Source organism: Talpa europaea (genome assembly GCF_964194135.1).
Source record: "Talpa europaea genome assembly, chromosome: 7".
In the NCBI taxonomy this organism is placed as follows: Eukaryota; Metazoa; Chordata; class Mammalia; order Eulipotyphla; family Talpidae; genus Talpa; species Talpa europaea.
This window is the reverse complement of record NC_140074.1, coordinates 119,725,735-119,746,500: the sequence shown is the minus strand read 5'-3', so window position 1 is coordinate 119,746,500 and position 20,766 is coordinate 119,725,735. Positions and strand designations below refer to the sequence as shown.

At 43.9% G+C, this 20,766-nt stretch overlaps 4 protein-coding genes across 4 annotated transcripts; all 4 read left to right on the top strand.

Annotated features, from left to right (window-relative positions):
- Window positions 1-3,318: 3,318 nt before the first annotated feature.
- On the top strand, window positions 3,319-3,699 carry LOC311173283 (uncharacterized protein; the record flags this gene model as incomplete). The annotated part of the gene is made up of 1 exon (XM_084237142.1): window positions 3,319-3,699. The coding sequence occupies one exon, from the start codon at window positions 3,319-3,321 to the stop codon at window positions 3,697-3,699; it is 381 nt and encodes a 126-aa protein (XP_084093268.1).
- A 4,005-nt stretch (window positions 3,700-7,704) lies between these two features.
- Window positions 7,705-8,085, top strand: LOC311173282 (uncharacterized protein; the record flags this gene model as incomplete). The annotated part of the gene is made up of 1 exon (XM_084237141.1): window positions 7,705-8,085. The coding sequence occupies one exon, from the start codon at window positions 7,705-7,707 to the stop codon at window positions 8,083-8,085; it is 381 nt and encodes a 126-aa protein (XP_084093267.1).
- A 4,446-nt stretch (window positions 8,086-12,531) lies between these two features.
- Window positions 12,532-12,912, top strand: LOC311173281 (uncharacterized protein; the record flags this gene model as incomplete). Its single annotated transcript, XM_084237140.1, has 1 exon — window positions 12,532-12,912. One exon carries the CDS (start codon window positions 12,532-12,534, stop codon window positions 12,910-12,912), a length of 381 nt encoding a protein of 126 aa, XP_084093266.1.
- Window positions 12,913-16,337: 3,425 nt separating this feature from the next.
- On the top strand, window positions 16,338-16,745 carry LOC311173278 (keratin-associated protein 1-4-like; the record flags this gene model as incomplete). Its single annotated transcript, XM_084237137.1, has 1 exon — window positions 16,338-16,745. The coding sequence occupies one exon, from the start codon at window positions 16,338-16,340 to the stop codon at window positions 16,743-16,745; it is 408 nt and encodes a 135-aa protein (XP_084093263.1).
- Window positions 16,746-20,766: the final 4,021 nt, after the last annotated feature.

Below are 20,766 nucleotides of genomic sequence, written 5' to 3'. Positions count from 1 at the left end.
CCCAAGCGCAGAACGCCAGCCTGAGCACCTGCGCGGCATTTAATCATGCTCAGAGAAAAACAGGTTGTTTTTAGAAGATGGCGCTAGTCATTTGTAGCTCCTACCATCTCAAGACAGTCTGACGTCCATCACTGGCTTCAGCCAAATGCCTGGCATCTATCTCAGCAGAGGATGGTAGTAAAACCATTTTTAAAATCCAACCCATCCTGAGCTCTGCAGGCTGCTCAGCCCCTCCCCCCCATTTGTAATGTGTTGTTCACTTGTCTTCAATAAACTACTTTTTCCTGCATACCTCCCTGCTCCCTGATTCATTCACTAGGGCATGTTGATTAAGGCCTAAAGATGAGCAAGATTTTAGAATTTGCACAAGGGAAACAAAGCTTGACCAAAGCTGACCAAAGCAAAACCTTATGCAGAGAGATGGCAGTCATTGGAGTGTCCATTCAATAGCTGTCTCTCAGGGAAGCTTCAGTGCCAGGCTCTGCCTGCTGAGTGAAAGACAAGTCAGTGCCTGCAGCCAAGGAGCTTTCAGTCTAATAGGCCAGATAATTAAGAGGGAGGAAGGGCTGGGAGTTGCATGAGCCAAGCCCAGAATAGAGTGATCCCCAGCAGTCAGCTCACATACGCATGCCACCTCTCCTTTTCCTTTTACCATGTTTCTTAGAACAGAGCTTTTCAAAGTGCAAGACATGGTGGTTCACCCATTTTAGAATCTCAAGGATGACCTATTAGAAGTGTAAATCCTTAGGTGCAAATTCTAGACCCAAACTAAATCAAAATCTCTTGAGATAGGGCCCAGGCATGTGCTCCTGTTTCCACGGCCACATCCAGCTGGCTCTCACACACACCAGAATTTCAGAACCACTATCTTGGAGGAATATCTGGATTTGAGGTCCTGTGGGGCTTAACCAACATAGCCATAACAGCCTTCCAAGTATAATGGAAATCTCTTCTTTCCCGCCCCTATAGCAAGAGTAAAAGGCTTCCTGTTGAGCATCAAAGCCATCATGAAGACACTAAAGTGAAGAAGTGTGGGACACGTAGTGGTGCTAGTGCAACAGCAGCTGCCAGATTACAATCAAAGAGTGGATCTGGAGCAGGGGTACCCTTAAATGAGAGCACAGGGAGAAAGGATCTAAAGTTTGTCCTGGGTGGAATGAAAAGAATATACGAGCAGCAAAATGAGAGAAGAATGAAAGATTTTGAGAAAATAAAGAAAAAGTGGAGAAGGGGAGGTAAAGACAATGAATAGGGAAAAAAAAAAACAGTGACAAGGAGAAGAGAAGAGGTGGAGATGACAACATCCTGTGAAATGGTGTTGTTATCAGGTCGTGGCGAAGCAGGTGGCTGTGTGCAGAGGAATGAACAGCAGGATTCGGTATGCAAAGGACTTAGGATCCTCTTTCTTCAGGAACCTCATGACTCCCAAATGGGGAAAACGTTGTGCCTGAAAATCTAAGCTGTGTCTGGACTGAAAGTTGAGGCTGTTTCTCTGTGTTTCGGACTAAGGACCTGTCCAGGCAATAGGCAATGGTGGGATATTCCCTTCCTACTCATGTGACGTCAAAGTTTCTGGCCACCTATGATTTTAGAAAAAAGATTTGTTAGTGCCATGCTCTTTTAGTTAGTTCATTAACAAGAACAGTGAGTTTCCTACTCCAGTATTTGGATCTCTGCATATATTTTAAACCAAGTAACAACATGCTAAACCACAAATCAAGCTATAAGATGGAAATTTTGATCACAATTACCCATGTGGACTGTTCTGAAGTGGCCTGGAGCTGGAAGAAGATGAGTATAAACACTCTCCAGTGTTTATACTCATCACAAAACTTCCAGGACTGTGAAAGTTTTGCCATTCTTTTATCTGTATGACTGTAGAGAAATTATTTTACAAAGCTGGCCCTTTCAAACACTGTGATGGACGATGATGGGTCACAAACTCAAAGACCTCCCAGGATCATTCAGGGTTTTACTGGACCAAAGAGCATGTGCAAGATGAACACAAAAACAGACTGCAGAGACAAATTTTGCCTGAAGTTATCAGTCACCTTTGAGTAGTGTCATCTTTAACCCCCCTTCCAAGTACAAATTGGTTTCCTATTGCCCCATTTTTCTCATTTTTGGTGGCTCAAAGGGTCAAAGTGATTGTATCAGTCATTGGCTCACGTAACTCACCTGGCTTTGTTCAGAACCCACCTCACAGGCATCAAAACCTTCAGCCAACAAACCAAAGCAGCTACCTCCAAAAGATAACTGACTCCTTACAGATATGTCCCATGTGTTTTGCAAGGACCCAACACAGGTGCCAATATCACACCAATGAAGAAGAAAATACCCTGCTTTCCATTTTATTTCTAAAACCATTCTCAGGGAGGAACATTAAGAAAAAAAAAATATGGCCGCTCTCCTCCCCACCTGTAACTATGCAGGTGCCTCTCTTTTCCTTTCTCCCTTTTCTAATAAGTCTACCCTTATAAAAGAAAGAAAAGAAAAAACCAATATGAATATAATACCATTTAGTTTGGCTTTCCTGTCCCGTCATGAAAAGTCCTTCTCCTTAACTGCTTTAACTTACCTTCCTAAAATTTGCAAGTACTGTATGATAACAAATGATAGAGAATTTATTTTTCTTTCCTCTTCCTCTCACTCCCAAACAGTAGCACACTGTGTACATAATGTCTCCTAAGTAACTTTGACTTATTGGCCAACTCAGTCATGAGCCAACTAGAAAAAAAGTGCTCCTGGCCTTGGTAGCTGTTTCCTCATCAACAAGGTGAAGCAGAGTGTTGTCTGACAGAGCACTACCCACTCTCCCCACAGCTGAGTCAGAGCACATCTCCTATTATGAGCCATTTTGGCTTCTTAGGCATTCTTGCTTCCTCTGAGTGGAGCAGAATCCAGGTCCAAGGCTTCAGGAACATGCCAGCCACATGCTTACTCACAAGCAGAAGAGGGGTCCTGCTGGCAACTCTGGGTGTTTCCCAGCTCCACCTGTCACATGATGTGCTGGGGAAAAACTGACTAGTCAATGAGCCATTTTTCTGATGATATAAACCATCAAGTATTCATTTCCAGGCCAAAAACAGGCAGGGAGAAAGGAAATCAGTGGCAGGGATGGAATTGTTGCCTCAGCAAATGAATCCACCAACCAGTCCCCTTTTCAACAGGAACCACAACTCCAGGAAATGACCACGTGTCCTAGGGACATAGCACCTACCTAGGGTATAAAAAGGGCCTCACAGGCAGAGGAGACATTCATACCTGGAAACTCTCACTTCTGCCACCAGCCCCACTCAGTCCAGACCCACCTCCACCATGACCGGCTCCTGCTGTGGCTCCATCTGCGGAGAAAGCTGCTGCCAGCCCTGCTGCAGCCGCGACCCCTGCTGCTGCCGCCCCGTGTCCTGCCAGACCACCGTGTGCCGCCCCGTGACCTGCGTGCCCCACTGCACGCGCCCCATCTGCGAGCCCTGCCGCCGCCCTGTCTGCTGTGACCCTTGTGGCCTGCAGGAGGGCTGCTGCCGCCCCATCACCTGCTGCCCCACATCCTGCACGGCCGTGGTGTGCCGGCCCTGTTGCTGGGCCTCCACCTGCTGCCAGCCCATCCTGGTGCAGGCGCCCTGCTGCCGCCCCCCCTGCTGCCAGCCCGCCCCCTGCCGCACCACCTGCAGGACCTCTCCCTGCTGCTCCTGCTGAACCCCGAAGGCCCAGGCACAGAGCGCCAGCCTGAGCACCTGTGTGGCATTTAATCATGCTCAGAGAAAAACAGGTTGTTTTTAGAAGATGATGCTATCCATCTCCCTGAACTGAGCTGCCCGGCAAGGATGACAAGTGCCAGGTGTTCTGAAATGTGCAGACACTTTCTCCCTCTCCTATCAGATGAGAGATTCTACATTTGTGACCTACCTGCTCTTCAACAACTAGCTCAAAAATAACTGTCTGCCTATCCCCCACCCCAACCTAATTATGCCAATCATGGCCCTCTTTGATAATCTTTAGAAAAATCCCAGCCTTCATAGTTGGCATTCCTGTCTTGAAAAAAAAATGAGTAAACAAAGATCAAAGCTCCTCTTGACTGAAGCTCAGTCCCACTGATTCATCCTCATTTCTCTACTAATTCAAGGTTCTCAGACGGGATCTTTTCCCAGGATAATATTACATGAATGCTCTGGTTCAGAGTGGTAGAATAATAAAAAATGCTATCTTTCAGAAGCAAACATGTTTCTCTTTCTTGTTTATGAATCTTCATCAGCTGATTTTGAGGCGATACTGTGGTAGGAAAAATCAGAAGAACCACAGGAAGAAGGATTCCCAGGGGCCACTTTTTTGAGGGTGTAGGGGTGATTTAGAGGCAGGGCTATAATTTTAATAGCTGTTCAAATACTTTAGACATTTCAGAAAAATACCTCATTTTTCACGCCACAGGTTTTGTAGTGATGCTGAGGAAGCGGAAAGACTATAGCAGGTCTCTCTAATCATGAACTTGGCTCATGGTTTATCCTCACACATGTGATGAGAGGAAGGAGCCGGAAGTCAGAAGCTGCTTTGTTCCCCAATTTGAGAAACTGTGCTGTGATTGACAGCAGTTGGCTCAAGGGACTCTTTCATCACAAAGGCCTGTGTGGCAGCCCCTACTGTCCCATCTTTCCTGGGCTCCCTCCAGCATCATGACAGTGAAGTCTGTCTCCAGTGGAGTCACTGCTGCTGAGAAGAGAGGGAGCAAGGGACCTTGCTTGGGACCATTCTAATGTAACAGCGATGAAGTTTGCCATTACAATGCAGACGGTCACCATGCTGATGTGTTAACCCACACTGGATACATTTTCATTGTTTTACTCTTGTAGGCTAATCTGGAAGCTGCCCAAACTAACCACTATTGTCCTCCTGAGAAATATGCACACAAGTTTCTGGAGGCACACTCTTTCACTCAATGTCTTTTGTTAAAATGTTGATGAGGGGAAAATCAATCCCATCAGGGTCTTTGTGTGTGTTGAGTTTGCTTGTTCTCCAATGCCTGTGTGGGTTTTTCCTGGGTTTTCCTCTGGTTCCTCCCACATCCTGAAGACATGCACCGTGCATTCACTGATGTGTCGCCCTTATCCCACTCTGATGGGGTGGGGGTGCTCTCCCATGGAAGGGGTCCAGTCTGGGGTGGGTCCCACCTTGCATCCAGAGGTGTCAGGAGAGACTCTGGCACTTGGGACTCTGAACTAAGTGAATCAGAAAATGAGTGAATACAAACTATTGCTCAATACGAAAAATGTTTGGGGTCTTAGAAGTGTGGTGATGTGGAAACAACTCATGTTTATATTAATTAGCTATGTAGGAGTTGGATTTACTGTCCATGTTTTGCTTAAAGTCTGTTTCCAAGAACCTATCACTGACATTAAGTGAGGACTTACTGTACTGAGTTCCCAGTATCTGATCTAAAAGAATTTGGGGGGATGTGCTGCCTGCCTGCTCGGCAAGATAAGTCCTACATCTGTTTTCCTCCTCTAAGAATGTTCTTTATTAGCCTTTTAGAGACCTCCTCTTCTTACTACATGTTCTCAGCCCTAGAATGGTTTGTTTTCTCCCAATCTCATTGTTTGTACTGGACCATGGTCATTTCCACAGGAACCCGATACCCTGGGCAGCCACAGTGACTGGGGCAGGTCAGAAGAAGCTTCAAGGGGCTCCTTCAGCAGAACAATAGAAAGAAGTTTTAGACTGGAACCTTCAGTCACAGATCCAAAACAGACTTAGTCATAAAGAAAGAAAGTGGGAACCAAGAAATTCAAAGGCAGAGGCTACAGAATGACCCAGTGACGTGATTTTCCCACAGGCCCTGACAGTTTGAAACAGCTGAAAGTCACAATTGGTTCTGTAAGCCTGGATAACCTCACAGAGGTGCTGTCGGAAGAGATACTGGCGTAAGTTATGGCAGCGCAGGCCCAGAAGCCACCTTTCCCAGGGATCACAGCAGTCTTTGCCCAGTGACGCTGATGCCCCACAGCCACTCGACTCTGCCCAACTTTGACATGATCTCCAAGAGATACGCTCTGGAGTTTTGAGAAAGCTATATGGGAGATAATTCTTCCAATTCCTGAGGATATAAGTGAGGTAAAGTGAGAATTTTTTTCAAAGGACCCTAATAACTAGCCATTTCTCAAAAACAACTACACTCAGTCCTTTGAGTGAGAGGGTTCTGTGTCCCCAAATCAAGCAACGTCAAATCCAAAATACATGTGAAGTAATGAGGCATACAATGGTTGTGTCTGTGCTAAACAGATACAGACATTTTAAACTTGTCATTATTCCCTAAGCAATATAACAATTACTTCCATAGCATTTACACTGTATTGAATATTATAAGTGACCTGGATGACTGTCGATGGTCACATAGCTATGTGGGAGAAGCACGTGGGTTATATACAGAGATGATGCCATTTTACATATGGGACTTGAGCGTCTGTAGATTTTGATATGCCCAGGGATCCTGGTATCCATGGCCAGAGAGACCATGGCAACAACTACATTTTAAAAACAATCGCTGCTAAAATTCCTAAATAAAGCATTTCTTAATGACAAGGAATATGCAGCTCCTTCTTCCATTTTCTGGAGCTTATAAATAACATCCCCACAGATGTAGCTGGAATTAGTGTTGCCTCCAACACAGCAGGCGTGTGACCTCAGGTAAGTCACTTTTCTGGTCTCCTTACATGTGAAATGAGGATGATAACAATACCTACTTCACAGGATTACTATGATAGATAAATTACCACATCTGTGTTAGCATAATGCTTGAGACATGGAGAATGGCATGACACTACCATGAAGGACATAAATAATGAAAATCACCTTGGCTTGGACAGATTCAACTGTGGAAAAAATGATCCAGTAACTAAAACTGTGGGGGAAAAGCCAAACTCATACTAACGGAAAGTAGGTGGTGATTGATCAAGGCTGGAGAAAGGAGATCCCAAGAATTATTGTTTGATGAGACCAGAGTTTCAAGATGAAAAGCACCCTGGAGTCGGCGGGTGGGTAGTTGCACCATAGGGACACATTTAATACCTTTGAAATGTAAACCGAAGTCCTGTTAAGATAACAAATTTGGTTACATGTGTTTTACAATAAAAAATGGGGAAAACATCCACTGATGAAAGAGCCCTACTAAGATGCATTCTTGTAATTCCAAACAGTAGACTAGAAAATTCTTCTTTTATTACAAACCATGATTTTAAAAATATTCCTATCATGTTAATTTGCCCAAGAGGCACAACAGCGCAAAAGGCTCCTTACCACGTGGGGACATAAGACCACGGTTAGTAAGTAACCTCAGAGCATGACAGCTACCCTGTGCTAGTCAAACATCAGCTGGCAAAGGCATCCCTGAATTACAAAGATAATTGGAGACTTTGAAGGTAAGGTCATTAAGTTCATATTTGAACCATAAATAACAAAATGTAATAGGACTCTATTAAATAAGGAAAACAAAAGCTCTTTTATGAGTATTTAACCCCTAAAAAGATGTCTAGAACACTCACTAACCCGCCAGGGTGATTTCAAAAATAAACACAAACAAGGAAATGACCACGTGTCCTGGGGACATAGCACCTGCCCAGAGTATATAAGGGCCCCAGTGTGGAGGGGAGACATTCACACCTAGAAACTCCCACTTCTGCCACCAGCCCCACTCAGTCCAGACCCACCTCCACCATGACCGGCTCCTGCTGTGGCTCCATCTGCGGAGAAAGCTGCTGCCAGCCCTGCTGCAGCCGCGACCCCTGCTGCTGCCGCCCCGTGTCCTGCCAGACCACCGTGTGCCGCCCCGTGACCTGCGTGCCCCACTGCACGCGCCCCATCTGCGAGCCCTGCCGCCGCCCTGTCTGCTGTGACCCTTGTGGCCTGCAGGAGGGCTGCTGCCGCCCCATCACCTGCTGCCCCACGTCCTGCACGGCCGTGGTGTGCCGGCCCTGCTGCTGGGCCTCCACCTGCTGCCAGCCCATCCTGGTGCAGGCGCCCTGCTGCCGCCCCCCCTGCTGCCAGCCCGCCCCCTGCCGCACCACCTGCAGGACCTCTCCCTGCTGCTCCTGCTGAACCCTGACGGCCCAGGTGCAGAATGCCAGCCTGAGCACCTGCGCGGCATTTAATCATGCTCAGAGAAAAACAGGTTGTTTTTAGAAGATGGCGCTAGTCATTTGTAGCTCCTACCTTCTCAAGACAGCCTGACGCTCATCACCAGCTTCAGCCAAGTGCCCAGGTGTCCAGCTTGTCCTCCCAGGACCCCTGGGCAGTGCCTACAGGAGATGTCTGTTTTCTAATAAACTTATACTCCCAGCATAGAAGTCATGGTCTTTGTCTTGTTTCCTTCAGTAGATTCTCTCTCTCGTGTCCAGAGACGGACAAAGCAAGACACAGACAACACTGGGTGGTGTTGGGGGTTCAGTTCCAGACTGTCCCCATAAAGCTTAAGGGAATGTTGTGACTGGTTTTCTCTTCTATCCAGACACCGAAAACTCTGTCATCAGCAATAAGGCTGTTCTGCTATCATTTATGTGTTCACTGGAGTAACCCTTTTAATGTCCTCCAAGACCTTTTCTTTTTGTATTCGCCACTGTTGTGCCAGCATGCACAGGGCAGGTTCACCACTGACTTGGGCAGAAGGATAAAGGAGAGTCCAGGAGCCCTCAGTGGGTTTTTCAGGCTTTAATGCTCTCTTGGGAATCAGGCACGCAGGCACCCACCAAAAATGGAAGCTGGCATGCAAGGAGGCAGGCATAGGTGGGGAAGGGGAACTGGAAGGCAAACAGGCAACCGAGCCTCCCAGGCCCCCATGAATCTTTACACTTTTCCTCTGGGCTCTCTCTGGTATTGTTACGTGGTCTCGAGTCTTGCACAGGCATCCATCCTGCCATAGCCATCCCCCGCAGCCGTCTGCCTCTGAGAGACGCTGCCCTTATAGCCCTGGCCTCTAGGCTCAGGTGTGCCCAGTTACGCATGCCCACACCATACCCCAGGTGTCCACAGTCAGGCAGGCATGCCCCGCACCCACGCTCCCAAGTGCCTTCTGCATCAACATGATCAAAGCCACAGGTGATAGCCACAGAAGCTAGTGGCATAAAAAGCTAGAATTATTCCATTTACCCTACAGTCACTTAGGTCACTGCCTGGGGTGAGTAGCCTCATGCTTGACCTATCTTGGCTTTCTACCTGTCTTCTCACTGAGCTTAGTCATTTCCCGCTCTTGATTTAAAATGAGAAGCTTGCAACTTTACCTTTCGCTTGAACACTTAAGAGTTACTGTAGGATATACAGTTGGCCCAATGTCAATATTGTTGTGTCTAGGAATTAACAGGTCCGAGAAGCAGGCGAGAGACTAGGAATGGCCCACAGGACACTTACCAGGTAAGTTCACTGTCTTGTATGGGAGTGCTTCGTGGTGCCCCCAAATAATGACAATGTGACATCAATGATCACTGATCACAGGCCACCCTGACAGATATAAAATAACAAAAAGTCTGATGTACTGTGAGAATTACCTTAACAGGACACAGAGAGAGTGCAGGCTATTAGGGAGACTTGCTAGGTGAGGGCTTGCCACAAATCTTGGATCTGTGAAAATGCAGTTTCTGTGGAGCACAATAAATCGAGGCCCGCCTGTAATCCTCTCGCATTGTTCTCTGAAATAACCTAACTGAGTAGCTTCCTTATGGTCATTGTAAATAGCATTCATCGGGCACAGGAGCCAAGGAAAGAAGTTGGTCACACCGTCACCTGTGCCCGCAATTCCAGACACAGCCAAACACCTGAGCAGTGTCCTTCCGCGTTAGGAGGTTGTGCCTGGACTGACACATATTTCTGGTCTGACAGTCCCTTCACTGAACCAACACATATCAGCTTTGCATAGTAGTGGTGGAAAAATCTTAGTTGAAAGCAGACCAGTAGTCTGTTTTTGAAGAGAAATAAGCAATGAAAGATTTAATAAATTTCCTACTAATATAAATATAACTAATTAAAATCACAGCTCTCTAGAAAAGACCCAGGGGGATGCACTCCCCCCCAGGCACGAAGCCTTTAAATCAAATGCTTTTTCTTCTTTTTATTATTATGTGATGTCCAGAATCATGGTGCTTTTTGTCTTTTGTGTCCAAGAATAGATGCTATTTAGGGTAACGCTCCCTTTCAGTGCTGAGGATCTGATTGCTATTTAGAATGCCATGCACAAGGGTGACTCCTGTGGATTTTAATCCACTGACTCTCAAGGGCTGCTTACACCTGTGCTCAGGAATTGGACTTTAGTGGCATTTTCCCAGCAAATTAATCCATTACCACCAGTCTATATGTTTATTGTTTACTGTATATCTTCTATGAATAGAGCACTGAGTTGAGCCTGTGGGAATGTAAGAGAATGAGACAGGTCTCCTGTTTCAAATAGGTTATAATCTACTCAGAGAGATAAGAAATAAAGAAGGGGGAAGAAAGTCCAAAAGTACATAATATAAGCATAATATAATCATAAAGGAAATACCAGAAACAGTCCTCGTAGATTATAAATCTATTAAGAAACATTATATAATTGTTCTGTCTTATATTTATGTAAAAAATAAGGGTGCTGTCAAATATTAAGTAATTTCATGAGAAAAAGTGTGTCTGTGTGTGTTTATGCTAAAAAAAACAGCTGGAATATTGTGCAACAAAATCTAACTTATTGTTTTTTCAAAATCTAACTTATTAAATACTTATTTTCTTCTTTATATTTCTCTTGATTACATATTTTTGAAATACATATATATTTTATTTTTAAGGAAACAAACTGTCTAAAACTCACATCAGTTTTGGGAAACATAGTTACATCTTTATCATGATTATATTCTGTTTCTCAAAGCCAACCTGTCAAAGTACAAATGGACTTAAAGTAAGTATGTTTGACAGCAACTGCTTGAACTCCCAAAGAATTTTAATATCTATGGAAGAGTATGCCACTATGTCATATATAATGGACTTCTCTGATATCTTTAAAATATGATCAAATTATTAAACTTTTTTTAATAGAGGCATGTTTTTGTTTATTTATTTATTTGTTTGTTTGTTTGTTTTGTTTATACATGCACTGGGTACAGTCAGAAGCGCAGGAGGGTGAGAGAATTCACCAGAGCCAGAGCGGGGAGCAGAGCAGGCAGAAGGACCGAAGTGCACTGCTGAGGGGAGCAGCGGGCGGCAGGAGAGGTCTGCGCGCCATGTGGGACCCTCCTCCGGTGGCCGGGGAGCAGCCGGGGATCGAACCTGCGCTGCAGAGGCTGCGGGCAGCTTCGCAACCCAGCGCTCAACTGCTGCATCACCGGGGAGGCCCATAAACATTTAATTCTTATTTTAATATTTTAGAATCATCTCAATTGTATAAAATAAGATGCACTTTTGCTAAGTGCCAAACTAAAAAATTTTTTTAATGGTTGGTTGTTTCAGATTGCACATAGAATTGTTTTTTTTTCATCTGTATCAACAATTGATTATTGAGGACATACAAGACAGCACATTTCATGTTAACATTTGTTCAGAATGTAATTGTTGAATGACATCATTAAATAAAGGAATTCTTTATCCAAAATGTGTTGTTTTTTACCACTAGAAACCTGTCTTAAGTTTGTTTTAAGGCTTAAGGATATTTTTCTAAGACATCACTCTGTGTTGCAAGGATGTTGGGTCTCTCCTGAGTTTGGGCCATAATTCTAACAAGTAGTCTTCTCCTGGGTTCTGCAGTAGCCTGACTCCCACCCACAGAGAACTGCTGTTCAAAGAGAGGGAGTTCTCTGTCTTCCTTCTAGATTCTTCTATTTTATGCTATTTCTACTAATGAAACTCACCACTGAATACTTTTATTATTATGTATCCAGCAGTGACTGAGCAGAGAACTGGCCATCCGCCATTTATAAGTATGTTCCTCATTCTAGAAACAAAATTTGGAATTTATGGGGCACCAATGTAACATAAAAATGGACTTGGGGCTTTCCCATGCCAGTATCCCATGCTATTCAAGGCATAGGCTACATTCCACTGGATCACATGATATGTAAATACATTCCCATGGAACCCACAAGGAAGGACATCTAACTTCTGTCTGAGTCAATGCGGGCTCTTCGGCGGACCTTGTGCTGGCAAGGACAGAAACCAGTCAGTGCTCTGTAATTTTTAACTTTTTTAATGCTCCTTTAGGAACATTTGTCCAGGATTCATCAGGTACTACCCACTCCAAATAAAGATCAAGATCTGTAAAATAAGTGGCTTTTCTTAGATTTTAATGCTGAATGGCTTATATACATCCCCATGGAGGGATGGAACAAGAATTCTTTAATGAGAGAATGAGTATGTTACCAACAATGCAATCATTAGTCAAAACAAAATTCTATTTAATTGGCCAAAAGATAAACAAAGGGGTCATCAGTGCAGCCCAGGGTATATAAGGGCCCCAGTGTGGAAGGGAGACATTCACACCTAGAAACTCCCACTTCTGCCACCAGCCCCACTCAGTCCAGACCCACCTCCACCATGACCGGCTCCTGCTGTGGCTCCATCTGCGGAGAAAGCTGCTGCCAGCCCTGCTGCAGCCGCGACCCCTGCTGCTGCCGCCCCGTGTCCTGCCAGACCACCGTGTGCCGCCCCGTGACCTGTGTGCCCCACTGCACGCGCCCCATCTGCGAGCCCTGCCGCCGCCCTGTCTGCTGTGACCCTTGTGGCCTGCAGGAGGGCTGCTGCCGCCCCATCACCTGCTGCCCCACGTCCTGCACGGCCGTGGTGTGCCGGCCCTGCTGCTGGGCCTCCACCTGCTGCCAGCCCATCCTGGTGCAGGCGCCCTGCTGCCGCCCCCCCTGCTGCCAGCCCGCCCCCTGCCGCACCACCTGCAGGACCTCTCCCTGCTGCTCCTGCTGAACCCGGACAGCCCAGGCGCAGAACGCCAGCCTGAGCACCTGCACAGCATTTAATGAAGCACAGAGAAAAACAGGTTGTTTTTAGGGAAATGACCCTAGTCATTGCCAACTGCCTAAGCAAGTAATCTACCTTCTGTAAAAGTCACATTCCCATTTCTCTGGCAAACTTCCTGTCCTGTGCCATCAAGACGACAGGTCAGCCAGAAGGGGAATGGAGACTGAGCCTCACCTATTAAGCTTGAACTGTTCTCACCTCATCCTCGTCCCATCTTACATCTTCAGTCTTATGACAAGTTTGTTTTTAATAAACTTCTCTTCTTTGACCTAGCAAACACATCTCTGGCTTTCTTTATTCACTCTAATATTTTCATTAAATTTAAATGTTAAAAATAGACAGATTTGGGCCTCCCTGGTGGCGCAACCGGGTTGAGCGCCGAGTTGTGAAGCTGTCCGCATCCTCTGCAGTGCGGGTTCAATTCCTGGCCGGGAGAAACCCACATGGCGTGGCAGACCTCTCCTGTCTTGCCCGCTGCTCCCCTCAGCAGTGTCTTCGGTATGTCTGCCTGTTCTGCTCCCCGTTCTGTCTCTGGTGAATTCTCTCATCCTCCCATGCCTCTGGCTGTACCCCAGTTCTTGTATAAATAAATCTTAAAAAAAAATACCTGACAATCTTTAAAAAAAAATTAGACAGTTTCCCTACCATATGCAAGTCTCAGGCTGTATGGCATACAATAGAGATTAAAAACGAATTTGAAACATTGCCCTCCTCAAAGCCTTCTAGGGAAATGAATCAAATTCACAATAACTCAACTAAAAGTTGGAGTATGAAAAAAATGAATGTAGAGCACACTGTCTGGTGACAACGGAGATGTTGATTAGGGAGAACCAGAAAGATTGAAAGGAGATGTTAACACTTCACATGGATTCAGATCTCAGGGTGCAGTCTCAGGGGCAGATGGCATGCTGGGCAATGGAAATGGTGGGCACAAGGGTTACAGAGAAGGGGTATTCACTGAATAGTTTAGGAACCCTGTTATATGTAAAGTAATGGCAGATAAATTAGGAAAATGTGTGCACTTTGCCAAAGGAGTAAGCCTATAATGCAATAGGCACTAAAGGTCTGCTGACTTTTAGACTCACTCCTTGGGGCAAGTGAGTCTCATGACAGGAGTTGGGCACTGGGGTGATCCCTGTGATAGCTGGTTCTAAAAACAGAAGCCCAAAGGTTAGACACAAAATAATTATACAGAGACCAATCCAGAAGCCACTGTGGCATAAGTGATCCGATGAACTTGATGATGATCATGGTATAAAGCACACAGAAAGAGTGTGGCAGACATAGAAATTCAAAAGGCATATTAACTAACACAAATATGGGGAAATTAGGAAGCAAAGATGAATTGCTGCAGTTTTAGGAGAAACTTTTCAGGTCAGAAGACACTTGAAAGAATTTTAAATTAGTGATGTTTATTTATCATGAGTTCAAAATCACTGCTCTATAATAGATTCTGCCCACTGCTAATAGCTCTGTTCCTGAGCTATTATAAAATATTTTTTAAAAGAGGAAACAAAGAGTTGTGCTAACTCTAATTGATGATGGAAAGCAGCATGGTATAAAATAAAATAAACCAAATGGGAATGAGGGATATGAGTTTTATACCCAGTTCTTCTGGCGATGTACTAGAGTAGTTTACTAAGCACTCCAAAATTCTGCCATTACTAGACCCAACAGTATTCTAATATCATGTGGTGCTGCTAGCAAATTAAAAATAATCCTATTACATCAGTGTTCCTAATTTAGAACTTTGAGAGAGAATGGTTCTATATTTGACTGCCTCTTGCTGATCCCTCCTATCAGTACTTGCTGATATGTACACTAGAACAAGACATGAAGCTAACAGATTGGATCTTGTTTTCCCTTTAGTGATCTGTGCACAAGAGGATTGAATAAACATGTTATTTTAAAAAAGGATGATGTCAGTTTCCACACCTATAAAATTAAATGATTTACTATGTCTTTGATTTCTGATATTCAGTGATTCCATCAAACCAATTTTCAACATCATATCTGCAGTCATGGTTATCACATGACAAGAAAATCTTTATTGACATTGGCATGAATCACATTCTAATGCCATTCTATGACTGTACAAACCAATACCTCCAGCCCATAAAGAGCTAACTATGTGCTTCTGTCTGTGATTGGAAGGGAAGAATAAGCTTATCACAAGTAACAATACCATGTTGTTTTGGCGACCACTTTTTTCATTTTCCCCATGTAACCTTAAACTTCCAATGAAAAATCACACTCTTTCTTTCACACTCTTTCTTTCATCAACCAGCAAGAATTGTTTCAGTTTTTCTTTTGCTGCAATTTATCTTCATCTCTTGGCACTTACACGTATGAATGGTACTTGATTGTCTATTTCATAACTTTCTTATAAACACTATGATCCATAAAAGCATTTCCCAACTTCTGCTTTTTCTTTATTGATCCCCCTTGATAAAATCTTTTGTGCTTTTTATTCTAATACCCTCTCTTAAGACACAGGGTGTATACATAAAACAACATAAGTGGAAATTAACCCTACTTTTGAGAAATAAATACTGCCCAGAATCATCTATATAGTATTATATTTATCTTTCACAGAGAAGTATAAATTACACTTAAATTTTTTTAATTCTTTTCCTACTTACTGCCTATGAATTTTAGCTCTTCTTTTAACTTTCTGCTATCCATAATAAATTGGAATAGAACAGGTTTTGTACCATACACACACACACACACACACACACACACACACACTTCCAAATGATAAATGTTTCTTCAAGTCTAAATGTCTGAAGTTCAGGAGAGGCCATAGAAATTGGAGAAATCCAATTTCTGGAAAGACCTAAATTTCTATGAATATGGAGTTTATCAGAACTTCTATCTCACTGTAAAGACTATAATTTTATTAATCTAAAAAACAAAGATAGTCTTTCCTGAAGAACAGTCAAAGGTCTATAAATTTCTTCTTGAGAGTTAAGGTTTGGTGACTATAACCCCAAAATTGCATGCCCTGGGAGAGTCACTTTGTCAGGCAATGCTATCAAAAATGCAGAAATGAGGCCAAGACTTCAGGGAAGTCATGGCATAGTTTGGAAATGAAGCATTACTATCTCTACCAAAGAAAAACACATTTTGTGAGTATTAGCTGAGCAATAAGGAAAAACCAATTTGGAGATATATTTAAAATAATTCACTATTTGAATAATGAGAGGACCCTGAAAAAGCTTGTTTAAAGAGTAACAAGAAAAATATGCTGTCTGTCACAAACCCAGGAACTGCTCAAGGTCTATAAAAGGCCTGAGGTAGAATAAGCAGCTAGTCCTAACTCAGAAACTCCTCCAAGTAACTCCACTCTCAACCTACCTCCTGACACCATGGCCTGCTGCACAACTAGCTTCTGTGGATTCCCCAGCTGTTCTACCGGTGGGACCTGTGGCTCCAGCTGCTCCCAGCCCAGCTGCTGCCCCACCAGCTGCTGCCAGCCCAGCTGCTGCCTCACCAGCTGTGGTGGCTCTGGCTGTGGCTCTGGCTGTGGCTCCGGCTGCGGCATTGGCGGTGGCCTGGGAGGTGGCTCTGGGGCTGTGAGCTGCCGTGTCAGATGGTGCCGCCCTGACTGCCGCGTGGAGGACACCTGCCTGCCCCCCTGCTGTGTGGTGAGCTGCACCCCCCCAAGCTGCTGCCAGCTGCACCACGCCCAGGCCTCCTGCTGCCGCCCCTCCTACTGTGGACAGTCCTGCTGCCGCCCAGCCTGCTGCTGCCACTGCTGTGAGCCCACCTGCTAAAAACCTCCTTCTGATGGAAACCCGGAGAAAAATGGCACTTCAAAGTTAACCAATATAGAGTCCAACAAACCTCTGAGCTCCAATGATGACCACCCAGCTTACAACCTCCTGCCACAAAGCTACATAATTTCCGTAAGACATAAAATCAATTTATGAAAGAAAACCAGACTTATTTCATAGACCTGGATATTAATAGAATCCCTACCATGAACAAGGGGGTGTGTAATCCTCGACTATAAATATTGTCTGAAATACTTCAGCAGCTCATTGGATTTTGGACTTAATAAAAAATTTCATTCCATAATGAAGCTATTGTTGGAACTGCCTTTTCTCTGGAAGTTGTTGGTATTGGGATACTGGGATTTTACAAATTCTCAATAAATGTGTCATGCCACTTTGGTTTTTCTCTACAACTGTGTCTTTGAAAGGTACTTTCCCTTTCTTTTGCCATTAAATGATTCCAGATTCTGCAGCAAAACATATGATTAAACTTAGGTAGCTTTGACAGATTGTGGTATTAGGGGGTCAGCTTGCAGCTGCTACTTCCCTTTTGAATTTCAGATGCAGTAGCAGGGGAAATGTCTGGTGTCTTTTTCTATATAGGGTTCATGGATCTTAGGAAACCTAATACACTTTTTTTTTTAAAGATTTATTTATTTTTACAAGCACTGGGTACAGTCAGAAGCGTGGGAGGGTGACAGAATTCACCAGAGCCAGAGCGGGGTACAGAGCAGGCAGACTGACGAAACACACTGCTGAGGGTAGCAGCGGGCATGGCAGGAGAGGTCTGAGCACCATGTGGGACCCTCGCTGGCTGCTGGGGATCGGACCGGTGCTGCAGAGGCTGCAGGCAGCATCACAGCCCAGCGCTCAACCACTGCGCCACTAGGGGAGGGCCAAACTTAATACACTCTTGGGGAAGATATGGATTTGGGAAGATATGGAATATATGCAGTGTCATCATTTTGGGGTTTGATTGGTTAAACATTGATATAAAATAATAAAGATAAATATATATATCATATAAAACATATAAACATGCAATAAATACACACATACAGTGTTCTTTAAAAGAATACATCTCTATTCAGGAACTGTTCACTAAGCCCCTCATATGTTCAAATTGATGGACCAGGTATTCCTGAAGACTGATTTCACAAAAAGAAATTTTATGTCATTTAGCCTCTTTAATGACATCAAATCCATTCATTTCATTTATACATGATTCTGTGTATACTTTTTTCAGTCAAGGATATAAAAAAATGATAATACATAATTGAAAAGACAGTAAACAAGATTTTGTGGTATTAGCTTAAGACCTAAAGGCATCCTGAGTTCTAGTCCCCACTTTGTAACTAAATAACCATAAATTGTTGAGCAAGTCACTTTATCTGCTTAGGCACCTATTTCTAGCCTGGAAAATGAGAGAAGAGACAACAGAGATCCAGCATCCCTTCCAAGCATAGGACGGCATGTCAGGTGACAAACAGGTGACAAACTAACATTTACTCCCTCCGGATCCCCCCCCAAAAAAAATCAGTGATCAATTTTTATTGCATGTTTTATCACCATCTTGAAGGTTTATAAAGTAGGTTAGAGTATTCACAATATTCACAGGACTGAGCGTCCTGCGATAACCATCACTTCTACACTGATAAAAGGAAACCGCTCTTTCTTTTTCACTGACTGACATACTGTGACACTAGTGTTCCTCAAATGCACTTGGAAAATGATGAAAGGAAATTTAAACCAATGTTCTTATAACACTTTACGATTATCTCGTGTATTATGAAGTAGAAAATAGGGCCTCCCCTGGTGGCGCAGCGGTTGAGCACTGGGCTGCGAAGCTGCCCCCAGCCTCTGCAGCGCCAGTTCAATCCCCGGGCGCTGGGGAGGGTCCCACATGGCACGCAGATCTCTCCTGCCACCCGCTGCTCCCCTCAGCAGTGTACTTCGTCAGTCTGCCTGTTCTGCTCCCTGCTCTGGCTCTGGTGAATTCTCTCACCCTCCAGTGCTTCTGACTGTACCCAGTGCTTATATAAATAAATAGATCTTTAAAAAAATCAATAAAAAATAATAAGAGAGAACGCATTCTCTCTTTCTGTGGTATTAGAATGGCTGGACCACATGTCTTAAATGAAATAATAAAAACCAAAAACAATAAGATTTTTTTTAAAAATCTTAAAAAAAAATTTTAAGAGCAATTTTTTAAAAAAGTTTTAAAGTAAAGGTAATGGCATTTTTTTCCTTAAAGAATATCAATGGGTTTTCCCAGCATTTGAACAGGATAAAAATCTATACAGAGAAATATCACAAATGAGTATAACTTCTTGTTATTTTTGCATGAGACCTTATCGAGAAATGGAGTGAGGTGGTGGGATGAAAGATTTTGGTTACATTTTATTTTCATGATATATTTAGAGAGATAAGGGGATATTCAGATTATTATTCATTCTGTGGCAGAACAGAACTTTCCAATAAGTGCCAACCCACATGTAATTGATAATTTTATATATCAAGTTGATTGGGCAAGGGATGCCCAGATAGCTGGTACGACATTGTTTCTTGGTATGTCCATGGGGATATTTCTGGAAGAGAGTAGCACTTAAATCTGTGGATTGAGTAGAGACCACCCTCACCATTGGGGTTTGGGGGAGACATCGCCCAATCCACCAAAGTCTTGAATGGAACAAAAAGGTGGAGGGAGAACAAATTTGTTCCCTCGTTCCAGCCTGGACATCCATCTGCCCTGGCCTCAGACACTCCTCTCCTAGATCTAGGGGCTTTGGACTCGGATTGGGCTTTACATCATTTGTTCCCCAGTTTTGAGCTTTCCTGGATCTTCAGCTTCTGGTCGGCAGATCAAGGGACTTCTCAGTCTCCATAGTTGCAAGAACCAATCTCTCATTCCTTCATAATAAATCTTTGTATACATATGTACATCTCAATACATCTAAAATATATCAGGGGGGTTTATATATATTGGTTCTATTTCTCTGGACAACCCTGTCTAATACACCTTACTCTTAATAACTCTCTAAGGGGAACTAAAGACCAGAAACAAGAATATTGAGTTAAATTTTACATGGAGGGAGAAATTGAAAACTGTCCAGTACAAAAGCACAGGAGAGGAGCTGCTACCTCAGTGCCCATATCGACATGAATCTCAGCTCCTCAAACATCTGAACTTTGTGCAAGGGGATAAAGGATTTTAATATCAAGGGTTCTGCTGAATTTAAATAGGAATTAAGTTGCTCCTGATATTATAATAATGACAAACATATGGCAAATATCCAAGGTGAAAGATAGCTAGTCTAAGAATCTGGGATTTAGATTTGCTTCAGGAGGAGAAGCTGGAGCTTCCCTGGTATTGAGGAATTAAATTCTCAGTGCTATCAAGCTATCACCAGCCACTGTAGCACGAGTTTCATCCCTGGCCAGGGAGCTGACACACATGGCACAGCAGACCTCTCCTGTTAGCCCACTGCTCCCCTCAGCAGTGTATTTCAGTAGATCCACCTGTTCTGCTCTCCACACTGTCTCTGACGAACCCTCTCACCCCTTCCCCCGTATCCCTGGCCTACACCCAGTTCTTGTATGCATAAATTTGAATTTCATTTAAATTGAATGTGAAGTTTGAAAATATCTGAATTCTGACTTGGGAAGTTACATCTAAACAAATGCAAAGCAGTCCTTGCTGGAGAGGTGAACTTGGTGTCCTGGTTCAAACCTGGTGAGTGATCCTTTGACTCGCTGTTCCTGCCCTGCAGACCACACTCCCTGAAAGCCAGATTGTCTTTCATTAGACCTCAATAAAGCACTCATCAGTTGCTCGTTCAAGTTATAGAAACTCCCACCTAACAGGACTAGTCTCTAACATCTGCAATGACCTTTGTCCTGCAGGTCTAACATGGCAAGGGATGCCTCATCTTCCAGTTTTCATCCATTACAAGTGATTTTTATGCAGTTAAGAACATTAAACCCATAACCCATCCTAAGACCAAATATTAGGTGAACGCAC